General features: G+C 37.3%; 2 protein-coding genes across 6 annotated transcripts; both read right to left on the bottom strand.

Annotated features, from left to right (window-relative positions):
* Window positions 1–2029: 2029 nt before the first annotated feature.
* Window positions 2030–8920, bottom strand: cxcr2 (chemokine (C-X-C motif) receptor 2). 5 transcript variants are annotated; one of them, XM_088604944.1, is made up of 4 exons: window positions 8762–8919; window positions 7457–7492; window positions 6306–6357; window positions 2030–5979 (listed from the first exon to the last, which is right to left on the bottom strand). In XM_088604944.1, exon 4 carries the CDS (start codon window positions 5968–5970, stop codon window positions 4900–4902), a length of 1071 nt encoding a protein of 356 aa, XP_088461070.1. In that variant the 5' UTR covers window positions 5971–5979; window positions 6306–6357; window positions 7457–7492; window positions 8762–8919; the 3' UTR covers window positions 2030–4899. The 5 variants fall into 5 exon arrangements, with proteins under 5 accessions (XP_088461070.1, XP_088461069.1, XP_088461068.1 ...); XM_088604943.1 differs by having other exon boundaries at window positions 7457–7555; XM_088604942.1 differs by having other exon boundaries at window positions 7457–7750.
* Window positions 8921–15001: 6081 nt separating this feature from the next.
* cxcr1 (chemokine (C-X-C motif) receptor 1) lies at window positions 15002–17398 on the bottom strand. Its single transcript, XM_088604947.1, has 2 exons — window positions 17254–17398; window positions 15002–16321 (listed from the first exon to the last, which is right to left on the bottom strand). The coding sequence occupies exons 1-2, from the start codon at window positions 17258–17260 to the stop codon at window positions 15225–15227; spliced, it is 1104 nt and encodes a 367-aa protein (XP_088461073.1). The 5' UTR covers window positions 17261–17398; the 3' UTR covers window positions 15002–15224.
* Window positions 17399–22233: the final 4835 nt, after the last annotated feature.

A 22233-nucleotide genomic window follows, 5' to 3' on the forward strand; every position in this document is an offset into this window, starting at 1 on the left:
TGTAGTTATCCATGCTTCACATCAGACAGTATTTCCCCCCACACTTCCAGACTTACAAGCGTACTTTATTGCTAATATGACCATGTACAGTATCTGCCAATTGAACCACCCCTATTAACTCCTGAAAACAGCTTAGCCCGCACCTAAATAAAGTTCTGTTGTGAGTCTTATCAAGTGTGCACAGCACTAAAACATCATTAAAATGTGAGCAAAGATCTCTGGTGCATGTCAATCCCTAAACATATGCATTAACAGATTTTATTCTAGACAATAAAGCCACAGGATATGACACAGTCTAGAACACCACTATTGTGACCGTTGCTGTTCTGCACAGAATTGTGCCCTCGCCGCTATGCCCTGCTGGTTCACTCCTCACTACCAGTGTGCGAACCCAGGTGTCACGCCCTCTGCAGCCAGAGGGCGCTCCTTCTCTGTCCTGTCCCTAGTTTCCGGTCTGCTGTCCTTCCTGTCCCTCTCTTTCCCTTGGGCTATATATTTCCGGGTCTTGCACTCTGTCCTCGCTCAGCATTGACGTTCGGATGTCCTGAGACCCGCCTAGCACCAGGGCGCCCCACGTCCGCTCCCTGAGGGCATAGGTTTCTATACGGCATTCCTGAACTCTTTGCACTAATGAGCCCGGGCCTTTTTCCCGTCTCGCCGCTACGCATATGGGTCTTTTTCTGCTCTCCTGCTCCCCACGGTTAGTCCCTTTGGACGTCCGTGACACCAGGCCTCTGTTGTCACGCAACAGAGAACCTGCTGGCTGAGCTAAAGGAGACCTGGGCAGCTGAGTTCCTTGTTATGCGCAGGGAGGGCAGTGACGTCACTGTGCCGCAACAAGCTCCGCTACACCATGGTTGTGAATTGGGACACTGAGAACAGAACTTGTGTCTCCAACAGGAAATTGAGCAATGCTGGAAACAGGACTTAAGATGGTACATATTCAGTCTAGACAATCCTGTCCTGCTTTTCATGCTTTCACACAGCCCTGGAAAATGTATCTCTTTGAGAAGATACATTTCCTGACTTCAAGAAGCACTTAGTTTTTCACTCATTAAAACAGATAAATACCTCAATATACATAATTTTAAAAATAATAATATACTATAAAGTCATGTTTTGAAATAATGTAGTAATAAATAACTTCAATATGTATTAAAAGTCTCTTTTCTCACATTCACCTGTCCTACAAGTATCACTGTAAAAATAAATTAATATAAACAATTTGTTTTGATAAACATTCTGATTGTGCAAATTTACTAAACACATTATAATATTTTAAAACCAGATATAACTTTGTTAAAACAGTTAACATATTTAGCATTACATTAATTATATATAAATTATTAGTCATAAATGAGTGAAACCCCACTAGTCACTGATGCCCACTCTGCCCTACAGGTGCAAGTCCTCAGTGTCAAGTCTGCACTGGGTCTGGGCCACTGCATTTAACAGCCCCACTGCCCTTGGTGCCCCTTAACTACGGCTACTATGACTGGGTTACCCCCTCCTTTTCCCCCTCCTACAGCTGGTATCTGTATAGTATGTCTCAATCATCAGTGCTGCTGGAACCCGCTGGAACTCAAGCTTTCTCTAGATCTTTGGGCTCCTACTTGGAATGAGCGACTCCTTCCTGAGCTTCACCAATGCAAACAAATACTGTGCATGTACTGGGCCTAGATCATTAATTGCTCTCATCATCCCAGTGCAGAGTGCTATTCCCTCAGCTGGGCGAGTCACACCAAATACTCTATACATATTCGGCCCTCTATCCCATTCATTCGAATTTAACTAAACTGCTGGATTTGCAATTAGTTAAAATTTAGTTCATACGGTAGGTTTTAAACATACACAGTGCAGAAATGGAATGGAGGTTTTTCTGTTCCAAGATGACTCGGAGAAAATAAGAGGTACTTTCTCAAGAGAAATAAATACAGTTTCTCACAAGAAAAAAAATTCTACATTTCAGTAGAAATTCAGTTGTTGGATGCTCTGCACATGCCTTGAAAATGAGCTGAGAGAACATTGATTTAGTGAAAAGAAAATATTTATTGTAAGATTGACAAATACAGTATATACAATTCCTGGTGAAATAATTCAGACACTTGCACAGTTTTTACATTTTGTTGTTTTAAAGCTTGCAGTCATGGCACTTTTAAATTCAATTACTATTTGTTATGTACAGAACCTACTTTAAGTCTTCAAAGCAAAAGACAAAAGGGAAAATGTGAACAGATAATATACATGAAAGAAAAATGGAAAAGTCATTATTGCACAAATATCCAAACACTTTGCTATGGCAACCCTAAATTATTTTAGATGCAAAAAATACATCAACAAGCTTGTATGAGCCATTCTGTTTAGGTCAGGTGGCCCCAGGCAAGGAGGAAAGTGGTGAGGAATGCCACTGTGAGGACAATGAAACTTTGAAACAGTGGCTGAGATAAAAAATGCCCATCAGTTAACAATATCTAGATTATATGACAGGGTGCAAGGAAGCCATTACCAACAATAAGTCACCTTAAAGATTGCATCAAGTTTGAAACACCTGAAAGATCCTGCCAAAATGTAGTAAATGGTGCTGTGGTCAGATGAGGTCTAATTGGACCTTTTGGTCTAAATGCTAGGTGCAGTTGCAACGCTGCACACCTCCAAATCAATACCACCCATGCACTAAAGCATGGTTGTGCTCCTTCTCATCAGGGCCTGAAAGGTATTGTAAGCATTAAAAGAGACATGGATGGAGGAAAGTATAGACAATTACTAGTGGGAAACAATTTTCATTCAGCCAAAGAATTAAAACTGGGGCTAATTATTTTGTAATTCCACAAAATGGGATACCATATGAAGGGTCTGAATACCTTTGCATTGCACGGTGCATAAACATACTTATGTACTGTATATAAACAACCTAAAATAAATGTATGAAAGTGAAGAAAATCTACAACGAATCAACTGCAAGGTTTTTCTTTTTTAAACACAGATTTCCAGCAGCTATTCTGGAGAACCCCAATCCTGCACGTTTTGCAGGCCATCATTAAATTCCAATTTGACCTGGAACAATTACGTTGTGATTAAGCAGGTGATGTGTTAAATAAAAAAAAAATAGAGATGATTTTGGATAAAAACATCATAATTGCCTTGAGCCCATAGTGACCACTATTACCTTAAGATACCAGTAAACATTTTTAAAAGATTGACAACTTAAGTGTATAATCACTTGCATGTTACTAGGCTAGTCTATAAAATCCATTCGACTGCAGCTCTTTAACTCTCTCCTTTATTCCATATCATTTTAGTAGTCTCAACATCAAGAATAAAATAGAATAAAAGCACACTGTGGAACAAAAATGTTTGGGAATGAAGAAGGAGATGTAAAAACACATGGAAAGTGACACATAATATCACATTTTCAAATTATTGTATTACATAGAAATGACACCTGAAGTGCACATTTGTGATGAATCCCCCATCAGTTGGAATAGTTTTCATGACTTAGAATGTGATTGCTCTATTTAGATCCACTTAAAGAGCATCTCATTTAGAACATATGGTTACCTTTCCATGGACTTTCACTGCTTTCTGTTTAAAGTTACAATATATGTAATACCATTTCAGTAGTAGCTATGCTGGTTTTAATTTACAAAACAATGAAAAAATAGCATAGAAATGGACCACAGAAATGTGTTGATTGTGATCACCACCAAACTCAGTTTTCAGCTAATGCAAAAAATTAACTTATAAACTGATGATGTTTTCTTTGTGCTCGTTGAACGAATTAACACACCTGATAAGTGACTTAGAAGTCAATGCGTTATGCTTGTCTTTGCTCCTTATTTCTTGAAATAGAATTGTGCTTGTAGATTATAGACTTGATGCTAAAAAGATTAAATCAGCACCATATTTTAGTACTTCAGTAATGGACTTTTTGAGGTTTTTTAGAATTTCTGTTTCACAGGTTTCAAACATTTCTAAAGTCTATTGCAAAACAATGCAAATACTTCCTATTATTATGATGTAATGTTGAAGAGACTGGGAATGGTATTTATGTTGGTATTCTTATTGGAAAAGAAGATGAATAATGTCACTGTGACTCTTACCAGGACAAAGATTGAACATAAATGGATAAAATACATCAGTAGTTAAACAGTAATATCAATAAATAATTTTTGAGTGCAAAAAAAAACAAGTTTTATTAGCTAAAATAGCTGTTATTCAAATATTATGTTAGAGACTTCATTACAATGTTGTAGTATTTTTGGAAGTCTAAATGATGGCATTGAGGTTATATATCTTTAATAGATCACAACTGTGGAAATATGGCATTCTCATAGGAAAGCATTGTTGTTCCCTCAATTCCTCAAAGGGTAATGTTTACTATGATTCTTGCTTGATATGAAAAGCAGTTTCAACAGGACATTAACATGACATACTGTATAGTATATAATATAATATAATTTGCAAAAGTTTTTAATAAGTTCATATTGTTAAGCCCCTAAATGGACTGGATAGAAGGCTGAAATTAAAAGTTTAAGAGAACCCTCTACTGCTCAAGTTAGTTGTCGTTTCAATATGGTGATATCTGTGCAACTGAAATACAAACAGTATATCCAAAACTGACAAATCTACAAACTTAAAAAATGCTGCTCTCAAAATATAAAAGGCATATTAAAAGGTAATATACAATGAAAATAAAAACACAAGTTTCAATTTAAATGTCTGGTGTCTGAACATGCCTTACAACAAATACATGTTTGTTCATGTATTCTCAGACCAGCTGCTTTTATTTTTATTTTGTTATATTGCCAATGAATGCAATGTAAAGGTTATTGTTTTCGATCTGCAATCACTGTTGCTCACAGTCTGGGGTAGAATGTTTAATCTCCCAAACACGAAGGTCTACAGCGTTGTAGATGTATTTCCAGATGTTGAGTAGTGAGAAGAGTCCCGTCGGTATGTCGACAAGATTTTCTTGCTGATGAAACCATGTCGGAAAAGAGCTGTGAAGAAACTGTTGCGAAACTTCTGGCCAATGAACGCATACAGGATGGGATTAATGCAGCAGTGCATAAAAGCAAGAATCTGGGTGACCTGTATGGTGACATCAATCTGATTCTGTAAAGAACATGTCTCCGTGATGACCTTTCCTCGCATCAAGGTATCCACAAACAAAGTGACATTATAGGGTAACGAGCAGATGACGAAGGCCAGTACCACAGCAAAGATCACCCTCATCACTCTGTGCTTCTGCCCACTTCTGGTCTGAAAGAGGGTTTTCATGGTGAAGCCGTAGCAGAAAACCATGATGACTAAAGGGATGAAAAAGCCTACAGTGTGTCGCAGGAAACGGATGACCACCTTCCACTTGTACAGTTCTTCTGCACTACTATATTCGTAGCACACTGTCCTGTTGTAGGACATTGAATAGAAAGCCTGGCGGTATATGAGGAAAGGCAAGGAAAGCAGTGCCGCCATCAGCCAAACTCCAATGCACAAGGTGCGCACAAGTAGTCGTTTCTTGGTGAAAGCTTGTGTAGCACGGACAATCACCAAATAGCGGTCAATGCTGATACAGGCCAGAAGCAAAATACCACTGTAGAAGTTTGCCTCTTGCATAACAGACACTAACTTGCACATGAAGTCCCCAAAAATCCATTCTGAATATACATAAACTGCCCAGAAAGGAAGAGTTAAGGCAAAGAAAAGATCAGAAATGGCCAAATTCAATAGGTAGATTTCAGTGGAAGATTTTTGCTTTTCCATGCAGCAGATCACATATATTACTAGTATATTTCCCAGCAGACTGAGGAGAAACACAAAGGTATAAATGCTCACCAAAATGGAACCTTTCAAGGCAAAAAAGGATTGGGAACATGGAGAAGACGATAGATCGAAATCAAAAGTACTGTTCTCATCATAAGAGTAATTGAAGTCACTGAAGTCCAAATCTGTTAAGTTTAAAAATGTCATCTTGGTTTCCTGTTACAAAACACACAAATGATATTGATTAGCATGACATCCAAATGAGAAACACCATTTATATCTTAATACAGTATCGGTCATCTTGCCTTATCTGAACGTCTTATTCTCTAAAACAAGTTGACTGAACATATCTGATGTGTTGCGATTTAGAAAGTTTGTAATCTGAACATTTAATGTTTCATTGCAAATCAATTAACAACCAACATTGATTAAATTATACATGCAATGAATAATTTAAAGCATCAACAACGAAATAATTGAAATCATTATATTTTGTAGAGAATTAGTTTTAGTGTTTGTTTAAAAAAACATTATGTGCATACTTGCAACTGGAAGTGCAGTTCTTAAATAGATCCAAGCTGTGTATCTGTATTTCTGTAACACAATAAACATAGTGGAAAGATGTAAGGTACATATACAGGAACAAGTATAACACAGTTATAAACAAAATGTGGAATTTCTAGGTTTCAAGAAATGAGGATAAAAAATCTACTACCTACTTCTTTGCAACATTTTCAATTTATAAGTAACTAATAGAGTAAGATTCAATGGACATTTATTGGTATTATTTCTAATAGTACAATAATACTAATTTTCTTTTTTGACTTGCTTAGGCAAAAAGCAAACAAGGTTTCTCCAAAGTTTCCTTTTCTTATAACTGTTATTATGACCTAAAAAAAAACCACTATGAATTCACGTGATTTGCTTCAGTGCGCTCAGTTCTTAATTCCTTTATAATCTAAAGTAGAAATGATTTCTAATGTATTAGTAATAGGAGCCATGCTAGTAGTAGTAATAGTAAAGTGTGAAAACTAGATAAGAAAGAGGGTGATATCTGGACATACTGAAACAACATTACTTCTTGTTTTTTGAAGAAGCATATTTGTGCTGACCATATACAGTACTGTAGTTGTTTCCTATAGTTCAACAGGGGTACATGTGCAAGAGTGTTTGCTCATTCCCCCCCCCCATTGTTTTATTTATGTTTTAAATAAAACATTCTTAAAGAAGTGCTTTACAAGCACTTCTTGTAGCATAAATTACTATTTTAACTAAACAACTGTAATCTAAATCTTAAGAATGTGATTTAGAAATGCTTACAATATAACATTTAGAACTTCCTGCTTTATAAATTTGGTATTTGCTTTATCTACTGCTTGTTATTTTCCTTCATGGAGTAGTAATTTGGTGATTACTCAGTCATTTAATTAACACATTTAAAAACACCAATTTCAATTTTACATATGCAATCATAAAATAATAAATATCCATCTTATACAAGAATATCATTTTTAGTAGTAATACAATTTAAATTAAGAAATCTCCTGTTACTTTATTTACAACTCACATTTAGAACTTCACTAGTAGACAATTTAACTTCATTTTAAAACACATCTTCCATTTCATAAATTACCTCTAATTCTCATCTTCATTTTTTATTTGCAAATCACGTAAATGGAGATTAAAATCTTACCTGTCACAGACTTTCTTGAGTTTTTGTCTTTGATGTCTTAAAACCATAAATACAAAACAGAATAGCTCTGCTTTTGTTTAGGCAGGGTACAGCAAAGTCCTAATCAAAATGATTGATGCAATTATGCATCACAATTATGCATTATCTGCGTGCAGAGTGCTGGAAACAACCTTCTGTTTTAAAGACAAGCAATAGTTTGTGTCTGCTATGGTAACACTGTTGTACATGTTACAAGTGTTTCTTCTTCATTTGGTCTGGTGCAACCTGGTGCTTCCTTCTAAAAATACACAGTTTCTTCCAAAGGAAAGAGGAGGAGCAATGTGAATAGGGTTAAACATTGTTGAAAATAATCGGGAAACATCTCAGATGTACATACATCAAGACAAAGAAATAGTATCTACAATACATACTGTACCTAAATTCACACACTCATTAGATTCTATATCAGGTAAATATTCACATTTCTAAGGTTATCTACTTTTAAAAATGGCACTTAAGAAAACCATCAAGTCTATGTAAGTCAAAGTATGTAAAACTCAGGAGATTCTGACTCTGGATTTACATTCCAATAAATATATTTGTGCTTGCAGGATAGGCTCCAACTCCCTCTGTGACTGTATTAGAGCATTTTGAAATTGGATGGATTGAGAAATGTATTAATATTTTGCTAAAATAATATATTTTGTTGGTGTAAGGCTTGTAGTGCAGTTAGGAGGTCCAGAAAACATACTAAAATGCTGAAAAGTGTAAAATCATTGACCTCGAGCTGTTCGTACTATTACTTATAATGCCCTGTGATTACTTTCATGATATGTATGCTATACCTCCAATTCTTAAGTCAGAGTCCTTAAACTTTGTGTTATTTTACTTTTATCTTCCTTAAATACTCTGTACTATGCATTGTACATTTATCATTTCATGGGGTTATATGGTTCCAATGCTTCATGTAGTTATTTAGTTGTTCCAAAGTAGTATTCTATGGTTTAATTATCTCTCAATACATCCAAATAGAATTTCAAATACAGGTGCTGTAGATTACAAAAACACCCAAATACACTTAATCATTGTGCCACTTTTACAATGCCATAATAACCTGCTGTTGTTTTGTTAATTTAACCATGAATGTAAAGTAAGCTGACAAATGCTTGAAACTAAACCAATAGTGTAAACCCTAAAGGCTGTCAATCTAACATATCAAATCCTGTGAAGTTATTAAGATTTAAAGCATAGTTTAAATACCTACAGTATGAGTTAATAACATTTTAAGATAATTCCCTGACAAAAATATAAAACTCAGATACTTACATTTGAGTAAACATATTCATAACATATAGCGTTGAAAACATGTAGTAGTGTCTTTGACAAGGAATTTCTTTAGGAGTTGAAATGTTTTATGTAATATTTTTACTAAGACTTAACAACTTAAGACTTTAAGTTGTTGATGACAGTTAATGCGTGTTGTATTATCAGAAAACGCTTATCTGTTCCAAACACACTCTAGTTCCTATCATGAAGCAGACTCTCTCTAAGGATATACAGTAGCAGAAAATATTGCTTGCTTGAGTTTCATTGTGCTGATGACAAAACTTTTAAATGAATAGTTAACAAATTAACACCTGAAGAAGGTTCCACAGCTGAAACATTGTGTTTCCTTTCCCCATTTTTTCAGCATTGAATAAACCTTTACTTATTCCTTTTCATATTAATAGCCTTCTGAAAGGAAACAAGGAAGCCTAGGGAGTCTCCTATTTTTCATAATCATTCTTTATTCCCCTACAACTGATCTAATTTCTTATATGCAGCTCCCTGATCAGTTGTGTAGTCTATATTAAATAAGTACACTGTTATCTATCGTACATGTTGGTCCCCACACTATGTGTTGAGATAGCAGAGTTCCTGTTTCAATCTTGACCTACAACACTTAAAGAGTTAAGGTCATGGGCTAATAATAATACTAATAATACTACTACTAATAATAATAATGTCACAAAGCATTTTTCAGGACCCTATGCAGACGATAGATTCCGGAAGGAATCTGCAACAAACACAGGGGAGAGAAGACTAGGAACAGGGCTGGGAGACAGGGGGGCATGTTGACGGTGCACTGGTGCTTGGGGGGGCGTGGCCAAGGCAAACAAGTCCAAAAGGAGTCTGAAGGGAAATCCAGAGTGGGTGAAAGTCCGGAGCTGGGTGATCCATCCATGACAGAGACGACAAAAGTTAAAAGTCGGAATGGGATCCGGTGAAGGGTCGGGGAAATAAAAAGGGGTAACTGGGCCAGGTGTTCCAAGCCCCGAACCCAGATGGTCAGGATGCTGTTGCGAAGCCTATGCCGTCGTGCCTTTCCTGGACTCGCTGGTACGCGGGCTTCCGGGCGTCCGTCTTCCAAAGTTGAGCCCAGAATGGTAGGAGTGTCTGGCTTTTATAGGGAGGGGCTGAAACAGGGGGCAGGTGTAGGAAAATCAAGCAAAACAGGAAAGAGCTGGACCGCCCTTAAGAGGAGGGACTTACGGTCGTGACAAAAAAATGCAATTTCCTTTCATTTGGAGATTTATTGAAACTATCAAAAAATTCATTTAAAATTCCAGACTCTTTTATTTGGAATAATTTCCATACATTTAATTAACTGATCAGAAAGGACTCTGTGACTGAAAAAAGAAACCTGTTTATGAGGCCACATATAAAATACATAAAAGGTACCAAAAAGAACAATGAAAAGGGGCAGCAGGATATCCTTCTCTTCAAGAGGGCTTGCGCTCGATGTAAGGTATCACAAAACAAATTCAGTGCTAAATGTGAAATCAATGTGGCTTCCAGTTTTTTTCTGAATAACACAAACCAGGGGAACCAACACTTGATGTATTTTGTCATTGACTTTGCACAGTTTTACACTTCATGCAAAAAGCCACTAGAGGGCAGAAACCATCTATACCAGTGGTTCTCAAACTTTTTGGACCAAGTACCACCCCTAATCCAACCAAAGCATCCAAGTACCACCTACAAGTCATCATCTCATAGGAACCCCAGAAATTCTCAATGACCCACATGAGCGCTCGTGCACACACACTCACACATACACATAATTAATATTATAATAATAAACTTTATTTGATATAGCGTGGCTTCTCAAAGTGTTTTACAGAAAAAAAACATTAACAACAACTAATAAAAAAGCACCATTTCAGTGAGAGGGTGAGCCTGTTTAGTTGAGCAAAGCAGATGTGAATTAATTTTTCGAGCCTTGATACAACAGAGTCTAACAGATATTAAATCGTCAGGCATTTTCTTGACGGCAAAGGTCTCGTGGTGGATGTTGTAATGCGTCCATTAATTTCTGGAGCAACCTATCTAATTCGTGCAACTACACCGCTGTGTCGGCTTGTCATTGCTCTAGCACCGTCTGTACAAACTCAGACGCATTTTATCCAGTCGAGGCCATTCTCTTTGATAAATCCATTCAGAAGCTGAACTATGTGCTACCCTGTAGTTCCTGTTGGTAGCGGTTTACAGAACAGAAAGTCTTCATGGGACATGCCCTCAAACTCGTATCTAACGTAAACGAGCAAATTGGCCAAATCAATTACAGACTCATCTAATTGCAGTGAAAAACATCTGCTCATCTTAACGCGCTCTATCAGTGTACTTTTGATATAATCCTTCATTTCGATAATTCTATGAGTGACTGTGTCTTTCAGGGGGAGGGGGGCAGCAGGTCGAGCTGTTTAGCAGCTTTTTCTCTACACATAATATGTGTCAGCTCTTTTGCCAACGGTAAATAAGGTTCTTCAAAAATAGTGAAGCTTACCTGCTTTAGCAATCCGCAAGCTTGCATTTTTCCGCGTTTCCGTTTTTATTTCCGTATTTATTTAAAGTTTTTATTTCATGCGTATGGGAGCGAAACACAGAGACGTTCGGTGTATTTTTCTCAAATTAGAACAGTTCTTAAATATTTTTCTGTTATCACGCTTTCGTGTGCTCACAAGATTACCTGCGTTGGTAGCACGTATTTCTATGCATTCCTGTTTTTACAACGTTGGCATTGTTCCAAAATCACGCACATTCTCTTTTCTCCCAATTTGCTGGAGATACAGTAGCTTTTTTTAAATACAATTGGTCACTTGCATCCTTAGCACGCATTCCTATAGAGTGGTATAGAATTACAGAGTATCTCTTGTGTCCACTGAAGTATTAGCGCGCACTGTATCGTAGTACGTAGGCTGCGTATTCGACACGTATTAAAATAAAAAATTTGAAAACCCGTCCCGATTTTTCAGCGCACACGATACAGTTCCATGGTCACTTGGCGTACCACTTGGCGGCACTCCACGTACCACTGCCGGTACGCGTACCACAGTTTGAGAACCACTGATCTATACTATTAGCAAACCTCTTTCAACAGCCACCTCATGCTGGCCCAGAGCCAATTCTACACACTAGTCCAGGACAAACCAGGGGAAAACATACATACAGATAGCACCCCAGGAATGGAATACGGGGCCTCTGTGCTGCAAGGCAGCAAGTGCTAACCACTGCAACACCACACCACCCCTATCATCCATCCGCAATTATTAAATAAAATATAAAAACAAAATGTCATTTAAATCGTTGTAAACCATTTCCTGTTTAATTTGATTTGTACTTGAGATATGAAAACTCAAAGAACAAAATAAAGAAACAGTAACAATCTATGCTAAAGAAATCGAAATCAAGCACCAGATAAGACAGCTGGCAAACGAGATAACAAGATTTGCACATAAATTATACTGCACTGTGATGGAAAGTAAGATTCAGGAAGGTTAAATAAACGACTTAGAAATCTTTCTCATTTCGGTTCTTGATAAAGCTAATAATTTATAATAAATTATTAACTCATTATATAGTTGTCTCAACAATAGTAACCAGTCTTACTTTGTGAGGCAGCTTAATCATGCTTACTCTGTCGCAAAACCATTACAGGCCTTATATGAACAACATGTCAATTTTGCATAGTTTAGGCATTAAACAACCCATTTTTTCATACTTATGGTTACTTTACACTCATTGTTTCCAGTTTTATATTGTTACAAAATAGAGAGGGCAGGAAATAGCCTAAGCATGAAGTAAAATTAGATTTTTTTAATTCTCTGGCACATCTCCAGTGAAACAGCAATAAATGAGAGTCAAACTAGTCAAGACAACTGTTTATTATCAATAAATAATGCATTATGTACAACTCACAACATTATATTACAACTCATAACATTATATGCGCACACAGGTTATGAAATCAGCGCACATAGGAAATTGAACTGCGCACAAAAAACTAAATTCCAAAACAAATTATAATAATAAAACAAACATGGTCATCCACATGAGACTGGCTAATTTGACCACATGAGACTGGGTGCGAGAGGCCCAACTTGGCTGTGTGCATTAATATTGCAACTCGATAAGCAATATCTACTGTATGCTCTCGTAGTCTTGCATCTCACTGCTCATGCTCGCTCAACACTCAGTCTCTATGACTGGGCTTGTTGAATCAGTGTCCCAGTCTTTTGGATCTCTATGCTTCTATGAGAAAGATTATATTAACCCCAAAAAAATTCTGGTTTATAATTTGACATACACTCAATTTAGTGCGCACAAGTTTTTGTCACTGGGAAAAAATTTGCACAACTTGCAATTTTTGCACACACAGGCCATTAAAAATTAGAGGGAACATTGCTTGTGACATTCCATAAATTATATCACCCTGATCAACATTTATCTGTATTCTTGGTTTTCTTGTCCAATACTTTCAATGCATGTATTTACAGTATAGTGTATCATATGCTCTGTTTATATCCATTAGTGATGTTACTTCTTCAAATAACTCTAACAGGTTAGTTACACAAGACCTGCTTCTTATAAATCTGTGCTGGAATTCCTCAAGAATCCTTCTTTCATGTACTGTAGATGATCCTCCACTTTAGTTCTCACTTATACAGTATGGAATAAAGGTATCACTGGCAAATTATGTGGTAGTCTTCTGTTGCTCTTGTTATGAATGGGGAGTACTTTAGACATATATTGTGATTGCAATTACATATAATTGCACATTCTTAATTATCTTATAATGCAGAAGCTTCATTTCCTTTTTCTCCTAATGTCCTTGTCATTGAGGTATAAGAACACAATTGCCTGTTTTTTCATTGTTTTTCCTGAGGTTTCTTGGCTCTACTTTCTGTTCATCTTCCTTGCTGATTTTCTAATATTTTCACTCTAATTTAAACATTTGTACTTTCTTTGTAATTTGTTGCCTCTAGTCACCCAATACCTATCACATTTAGATGTAATCTATATAAATGGTTCAGGTGGGTAGCTGCATCAGCATGTGTAGTCTGCAAAGGAACAAGTAATAGGTTTATTTCCTGCTGAAAAGAGAAGAGAGAAAACACAACGTTTCGGCTGTGGAGCCTTCTTCAAGGTTTCAGTAGCTCTGAGTGCTTCAGCACATGTTTATGGATTATTTCCATCATGTCACCTTTATGGAGCATTCCACTTTGTCACCTGTACAGTCTGCAGGCAAGATTAAAATTACAAATTAAAATTTGTACATTTGCTGGAATAAATCATAGAGTCAAAAAATAAAGCAGGATCACTTACAGTGATCCAACTACCAAAAGGGATACTTGGGCTGACTGGCCTCCTCTCATTAATCATCTTTCTTATTTTCTTGAAGAAATAATTATACACAGCACTTTGTGTCAGTGTATTTCTTTCTGCTCAAATGTTCTTTGATTTAAAAAAATGTTTTATAATTTTTAATTGAAAGATTGCTAAGAATTGGGATAAAATTAGTATGTTGACCCGCCAATTATTTATCAAATAATATTTATGGACATTTTGGGATCCCTAGAGCCTTCTACCAAATGATGATGTCTTGTTGTGATAGTAATACTTCTCAGTATGATAGGAAGAGCAGGTTCAGACATTTGGTTTTTGTGCTTTACTGGAGTGACAGGTCAGATCAAATAAATACTATAGTTTTATTGGCTTGACTTTACTTTGACTTAAGTAAAAGTAATAATAAGAATAAGAGTAAAGGTAAACGAGTAAAGACTAACATCACCCACTGATGTTTTTAGTATTAGTATTTAGTATAGTAGGAAAAATGTATTCATGATAACACACCTACAGTAATCATTTATAGACTCATTAATGGGCAGAGTGACAAAATGGTGTTGGCAAACAGTGACTTTAAAATAAATTTAACCAAGGCCTAATGTGCAAAGATCATCCTTAGCTGAGATGTGATCACCAGGTATTCTCCCAGCATAAAGTCTCACAATGTCTGCTAATAATTCCACTATACTAAAAGGCCAACAACTCAATGCAGGAGAACTGAGTGTTATTGGGTGTCCGAGGGGGTCTAGTGTAACAGGCTAATTGTTCTGTGATGTTTCTCTGAGCTCCAAACCACAGTAAAGTACTGTAATCAATCACATGATATAATTAAATATCTTAACTGTATAAGATAAAAATAAACAATGAGCACAACAATATTTGGAAAATGTATTTATTTCAACTATACAGTATATACAGATATAGATAATACATAAGTCTCTAATCCCAATATAAGAACATCTGTGAGAGTTTGTAATGGCGTTTTATGAAAAAAATAATATATGCTATTTTCAATTATCAAATGCTATGTGTAAAAATAAACAGTCTGCAGAAATAGACTACACAATAAAAAATAAAGATTTTTTTTAACTGATTTTTTATATTTTCTTGGGTGCCACTGTGATTATAGGAATGTTGATGTTACTTCTGATGTCTGGGACGTAGATCTGCTGGATCTGGACAAAGAGCTGCGTTCTAGCACCCTCATTTTGTAAAGCAGATTTAAAAGGTTCCTTCTGAATTTCTGTCCCACGAATGCGTAGAGGACAGGGTTGATGCAGCTGTGAAGCAGACCAAGGCTGTGGGTGAAAAATAAAGCCAGATCAATTGAATTGCGTGTCTCACAACTGTACGAGATGAGCCCAGACCTGATGATGGTGTCTGAAATCACTGATAAGTGATAGGGCATCCAGCACAGAAGGAAAGCAATGACCACAGCCACAATCACCCTCATAGCTTTTTGCTTCTCGAAACTGCGTGTCCCAAGCAGTCGGCTAATGGTAACACCATAACACACAAGCATTACTATCAGAGGTAAGAGGAACCCCAGGACATGTCTAAGAACCCTTGTGGCAAGCTTCCACTGATCTGCACTCTCTGGGTTATGGTATTCGTAACATACAATTCTGTCAGAGTTCACAGGTTTAAATGCGTCATTGAAGAGGACAGGGAAGGAAAAAATAGCCCCCAGAACCCAGACAGAGAAGCACACCATCCAGCTGCAGAGCGCCCGTCTTTTTCTGTGGGCTTTCACTGCCCAAACAATGGCCAAGTAGCGGTCAATGCTGATGCACATCAGGAACAGGATGCTGCTGTAGAAATTGACCTCCTGGATCAGACTGACCAGTTTGCACATGACATCTCCAAACACCCAGCCGTGCACAGTGCTCACTGCCCAGAAGGGGATGCTCAAAGCGAAGAGGGTGTCTGCCACTACCAGATGAAGGAGGTAGATGTCAGAGGGCGACAAGAATCTATAGTTATATCCAATCACCAGGGCAACTATAATGTTCCCAGGAATGGCAAGCAGGAAGATCAGGAAATAGACAACACAGATGGCTGAATTCACAGCTGGCACGAAATGAGGTCCTTGGCAGATGATGGTGTTTTGATCGATCAGAAAAGTCCCAGTACTATTTCCTGACAGGTTTTCATAATCTGAAAAGTTGTTAAATAAAATATAAAGGTCTTCAAAGTTTAATCTTAAAGCAGTATCTGGACCTGTTGAGTAAAATAGAAATGAAATAAATTAATTTAATGAGGTGTGCAAAGTATAAAAATATATTTCTTTATATAGGCAGGAGAATGAAAAAAAGAAAAAAAAACAGTATGGTCTTAAAGTTTCTCTAGATTAGCTGTGAGAGAAAACTTTTTAAATGGGTATTTTTTACTGTTTACATGAGATCAATTCAATGCACTGATGATGAATAGATGGATGGTGTATTCCAGATATACTGTATATTCCAGTTCCCTATTCCATTAAAAGTCCTCCACAGAGTTTGTACTCAACTAAACAATGACAAAGAAGTCCTTCAAGTTTAAAATTTTCACTGATGATGTCTTTTAAACAAGCACTAATGAAATCCTTGCATCACTCAGAAGGTCATATCCACAACAGCAAACATTCACAACAATTCCCTTTCTGTCTTCTTTCTTTTTGTCCCAAAACATTAAGGTAAATTTATCCTGAGCAAAATGTATTCATTATTGGCTAAAATGTTTTAGTAAAATTATGAAGATGAGACCACAAAGGTGTATTTCTGTATTTAGAAGGCAAAAATAAAATTACTATGCCATTTTCAGTCTGATTGACTTGGTGAAGGTAGCAGTTAATTTTTCAGCTATGGCTCTTTTAATGGAAAACAATATGGAGAAAAGTTTGCACTTTTATCTCTCAGCAAAAGATTGAAAAAAAAAGGCAAAATTGTGATGGCAACATTTGCATTGAAGTAACCAAACATATCAAAGTCACAAATTATTTTACACAAACCTATATACAACCTACTTCAGATAATTTTTTTCATAAAGAATAAAAAATTCTAAACAGTATGTGAAGCCACACATTAAAAATACCAATATTTGGAATTTTTATTTAATTTTTTTTTTATCTGAAAACATACTTATATAGTACCAAGCAGAATATTTACTCCTACCATCCATATTCAGGTTTTGTGTGAAGTGCCTAAAGCCAATTCCAATTCAAAGCTGCAAGTGTCCTCCACTTCTCACTTTTAAGACCTCATTACATCTTCTGCTGTGCTTGGTCTTGTGTCACAGGCACATGCAATGTTTTGTCATTATACTTTACCTAAGAGGAACTAAAAACAGTCATAAATGGGAGGGAGATTTTGTTCAGTAGGCATTTTTTTAATGAAAGTGGTATCTGCCTATATTCATTTGTATATACAGTACTTTCATTGTGCAATTTCATACTTATTAAAGTGGAGAAAATAGTTATGTAAATTGAATATCTGAACAAAAAAAAACAATTAAATCCTAACCAACTAAAACAATTAAAGCACAGTAAAAGTATATGTATGTCAATATCCCAAGCTGAAACAGAACTCCACAGTGCTGGAGCAAAGCTCTAAAACATAGGAAAGAATAAATGTAGCAAATAACTGATTTTAGAAATTAGGAATCTGTTTCAGTTCATCACTGAACAATAAGAATCCTTGCATCTTCTGATCAATACAGTCATCACTGATTTTTTGGGTAAGTGAGTGGTAAAGACTGAGAAATAGACTAAGCTGAATGTTTATAAGCAATTAAATTTTGCTTCAAATTACATACCACTAATCATTTTAGATAAGAGGTTCAAGCATCATTTATCAAACTAATATTTCATGGGTTTATGTGAACATTATTATACAGTAGCATGCCTATATGCTACATGCCTAATTAACTCCAAGCTTAAAGCTTTTTAGAGAAAAGGGATCCTGAGTTTCTCAATAACAAAGGACTGTGTGCTTCACAAGCTTGCAGTTTCAGTATACAACAGTATGTTGTAATACAAGAAAATAAGAAAGATTACAAATGAGAAGCCAGTTCATTCCACTAGCCAGTTTGGTAGTAAGTAGCTCATTGATCCAAGGATCGCATTCAGCCATTTCTTGAAACAAATCTTCTAAAACATGGCTGAATAGCTTGTTCCATACTGTGACAACCAATTGAGTGAAGAAGTGTTTCCTCTTATCAATTTTAAATGCACTTCTATGTAGTTTACGCATGTGTCCTCTGGTTAAAATTTCACTGTATTCTGAAGAGGTTCTCTAGGTTGACTTTGTTAATGCCCTTGATGATTTCTAATAACCAATATCTTCTCTTCCTTAAATAATATCTGTTCAAGACTAAAAAGGTTTGATCTCTCTGTCACTGTAGGGTATTATCCAAATAAAGGCCTTACTAATGCAATTTATCATTTTAACAGACTATGTTCTATCCCTTGATGAAATTCTAAGCTTTTAACTGTATAGTAGGGTCTCCACATTTGCTAATTGTAACTTCCACAGATCAACTTATTTGCGATTTGGTCTGGCCAAAAGGGTATTGTAAGTAGAACAGAGCTGGATGAAACTGAGCTGAAGGTTGTTAAGACCAATTTTCATGTTAACTGCGCAACAGACTAGGAACATGAGGGGAATCTAGGTAGTGAATGAGCCTATCCCTGCCCACTACCCACCACCTGCATCTCAATGTGGTCTTATTTTTCTATTGCAACGAATGTTCCTGTGCTCTTGTCTGTGGTGTGGACAATGACAGGCTGGAGACAACTTTGCAGGCTCACAGATGGTTTAATTGGCCTTTCCTTTACAGTGGGGCATACACAGAGGCAGAGAGAAGGTACAGACAGCCGCTGGACACATTTTGTTTTTTTATTCTAGCTGACTAGTACTGTATAAGTTTGTGATTACCGATGTCTGTTTTAGTTGATCAATGTTTTTTTATTAACTTAAACACAATGCATTAGTACTTTAATTATCATATATGAGAGGGTTACTTGAGTGTTTTACTCATACTGTACATTCTATGTTTTGGGCCAGTATGGGGGTGGACCTGGTTACATGCAAATCTGGTTCTCTTCTGTCAAGATCTTACAATGTACTGTACCTTACATTTTGTTTGTCTTTTTAATTGCTTGCCCACATTGTCTGCAACATGCCAATAATGTGTAAATATGAATACATAGGTTTTTTTTTCAGTAGTCTTCTATCTCTCTGTTTCCGATTTTATTGTTCTAGCTTTAAAGTAATACCATCATATTTCCTTTTTCAGAGTATTTTCACATTTGCTTTTCATGTGTAGCGGCGAGGCTTATTAATAAGAAAGAATTAAGTGTTCTGAGCCTTCCCAAATGAGGCCCCATCTCTGTTCATCTCTGTGGTGCAGCCACAGAGAAACTATTCATGCAGGCTGATTTAAGGTTTCCTTTGATAAGGGACAGCTCCCAAAGGGGGATGCACTTAGCTAAGCCTGGCTATCATGATCAATGGTCATCCATTGGCGCCTATCTGTCTAGGGAGTGCCAGATGGACATCTGGATTGCATTCCTAAGTGTCAGGAGTAAGTGACTCATATCTCACCTTGATCAACCAATCAGGGACTGGTAGGGCCGAGTAACCCACGTGGGACTCTGATGCCCATGGAACTTTCAGCCAATGAACGAGCTGAAGTTCCTCCAGGTAAAAACAGGCAACACAGAGAGCCTGTGAGATTCAGTAGACTTCTGAGACTATTCTAAAGGGAATTCAAAGGAGAATTCCAGGGCAGGACGGCCCAGGAGCAGAAGGCTCCCGAGGGCAGGACATTCTCGCAGCGCGCCTCCTGACCATCCTGAGACTCAGCCCGGACAACCACGGAACGGCCAGTGTGTCCGAGTGCCAGAACTTTCCTTTGTTCTAAGAGTGTAGAGCGGAGGTTGCCAGAGAGTAACCAGAGGATCCACCCGAGGTTAGCACCAGCAGCAGGCCTCGTGAACAGGTCAGAACTGTGGACAGCTGAATCACTATTCAGAACTAGCTCTTCATCAGGAACGAACCGGTCCTCTTCCTGACTTGCTGGGACCCACAGTCATCTTTTCTCCTGTGCACAAACTTTGCTAGTTAAAGCCAACACTAACTAGCCGGTCAGTGAGCATCAGCAGCGCACCGTCGCAAGCTGCACAGCACAGCCTGGCACCGAGCCAGAGAGCGCGGATTGGACAGCAACAGCCTGCAACTGTTTCTTTGTGCCCGCAGGAGATCTGAATCCCCAGAGATTGGATGAGTATTCAACTTCAATGCATTACAGCTCGAGAATTCAATTGTTATCCCAACCAGTTGATATCAATTTAATTCCTAAGAGTTATGTACTTGTTTTGAGTATCTAATGTAGAAGTTATAACCAAGTTCATTTATGAAACGGTCTTAATGAATGATATACTGAACGTATGTCCTCTTGATATGTGTAACACTTTGTAACTGACTGAATATATACCTTTTGTATTCTGATAACCCTCTCGATAAGATCTGTTAGGTTTATATGCATATTCTATGTATTAATAAATGTATCCTCGTGTATTAGTACCTGTGTGTGTGCGTTGTTTGAGTTATATCGCATGGTTGGATTCTAAAGCCATCAAAAGAATCAATTTTGTGATTTACTGCTACAATTAATAATTGTCCCAGTAAATGCCCAAACCCTACAGAACTGGTGCCTTCAGAGAGCACACTACACATGTATAACCCAAATTATTTTTTACACTTAAAGAGATAAGTTTCCCCAGCTTGGGGATTTCCAGACAATCACCAGCTGGTCATGTTACCACTCGATAAGAGAAGTAAATAGAAGAATGGAATGAGAATATAGAAGGCCACAAAATAGAAGTAAACATGTTTGCTTTATGCAAAACGCGTGAATGATAGATGGAGGAGAAGGCTGGAAGATCAGCACTAATGACATATTTTCCAAGACTGCCCAGTTTGTTCTTGCTTCTCAGATTCAGGTTGCTAAACCAGCAGTTCAGGGTAAAAGTTAGAACAGATTCAAGGAAGGGCCAATAGAACAAAATCAACAATGAATCATCAACCTTAAAATACTTAAGCTTCCTTAAGAAAAAAAGACGCAGTTGACCTTATTCGAGGATCAGGTCAGTATTGGCTTCGAAATTGATCTTGAAGTCCAGAACAGTCCCTGAGTACTTGTATTATTCCACTAGCTCCACTAAATCTCCCCCGATGTACTGTAGGTTGGGGTGGGAGTGGGGGTGTTTTTCCTGAAGTCAGTTATCATGTCTTTAGTATTGGACACATTTAGCTTGAGGAAGTTTTGTTCACACCAGGTGGTAAACTCATCAACGATTGGTCCGTGGCTCCACTCATTTGCTTGCAGCAGGCTAACACTGACAGAGTCTTCTGCAAATTCGATTATGTGTCTTTAGTGGTGATAACTCTTGCAATCATTTGCGTATAGGACAAAGAGTAAGGGAGACAATGCACAGACTTGCACACCCAGTAGAGGAATGCTTTTTGTTGGATAAAACATTGTTGGCTCTCACCTTCTGGGCTCCGTCAAGAAATCAGTAGCCCAACTGACAAGATTGAGACCATGTTTGATCAAGATAGAGATCAAAGTTTGACAATAATTTAGCAGCCAGTAGGTGAGGTTGCAATTAAATAGAGAGGAGAATTCCACAAACAGCAGTCTAGCATGTGTCTTGTTTCCTCCAATGTGTTGGAGGACAAGATTGAGAATGCATGCTGTAGCATCTTCCAACCCCCTACCTGCTCTGTAACCAAACTGGAATGGATCTAGCTGATCCTGCACTTTGGCCACAATCCCATTTTTCACAATCTGTTCAAAACTTTTCATAACCAGAGAGGTGAGGGCTACTGGTCTGTAATCATTGAGTGAACTAGGAGATTTGACTTTAGCTACTGAGAGGACAACTGATTATTTCCACACCTTAGGAACGTTTTGTTGAGTTAATGACTTCTGAAAAATAAAAGAAAAGATGCCACATACAGTAGCTGCCACACATGTGCTCAAACATGTCCCAATCTGTGCACTCGTGGCAATCCTGCAGTCGCTGTATGGAGTCCTTGGTCCAGACCAGCACCACTGCACTTGGCTTTACATCTCTTCAGGGCCATTTT

Source organism: Lepisosteus platostomus, chromosome 14 (genome assembly GCF_059453375.1).
Source record: "Lepisosteus platostomus isolate fLepPlt1 chromosome 14, fLepPlt1.hap1, whole genome shotgun sequence".
NCBI lineage: Eukaryota > Metazoa > Chordata > Actinopteri > Semionotiformes > Lepisosteidae > Lepisosteus > Lepisosteus platostomus.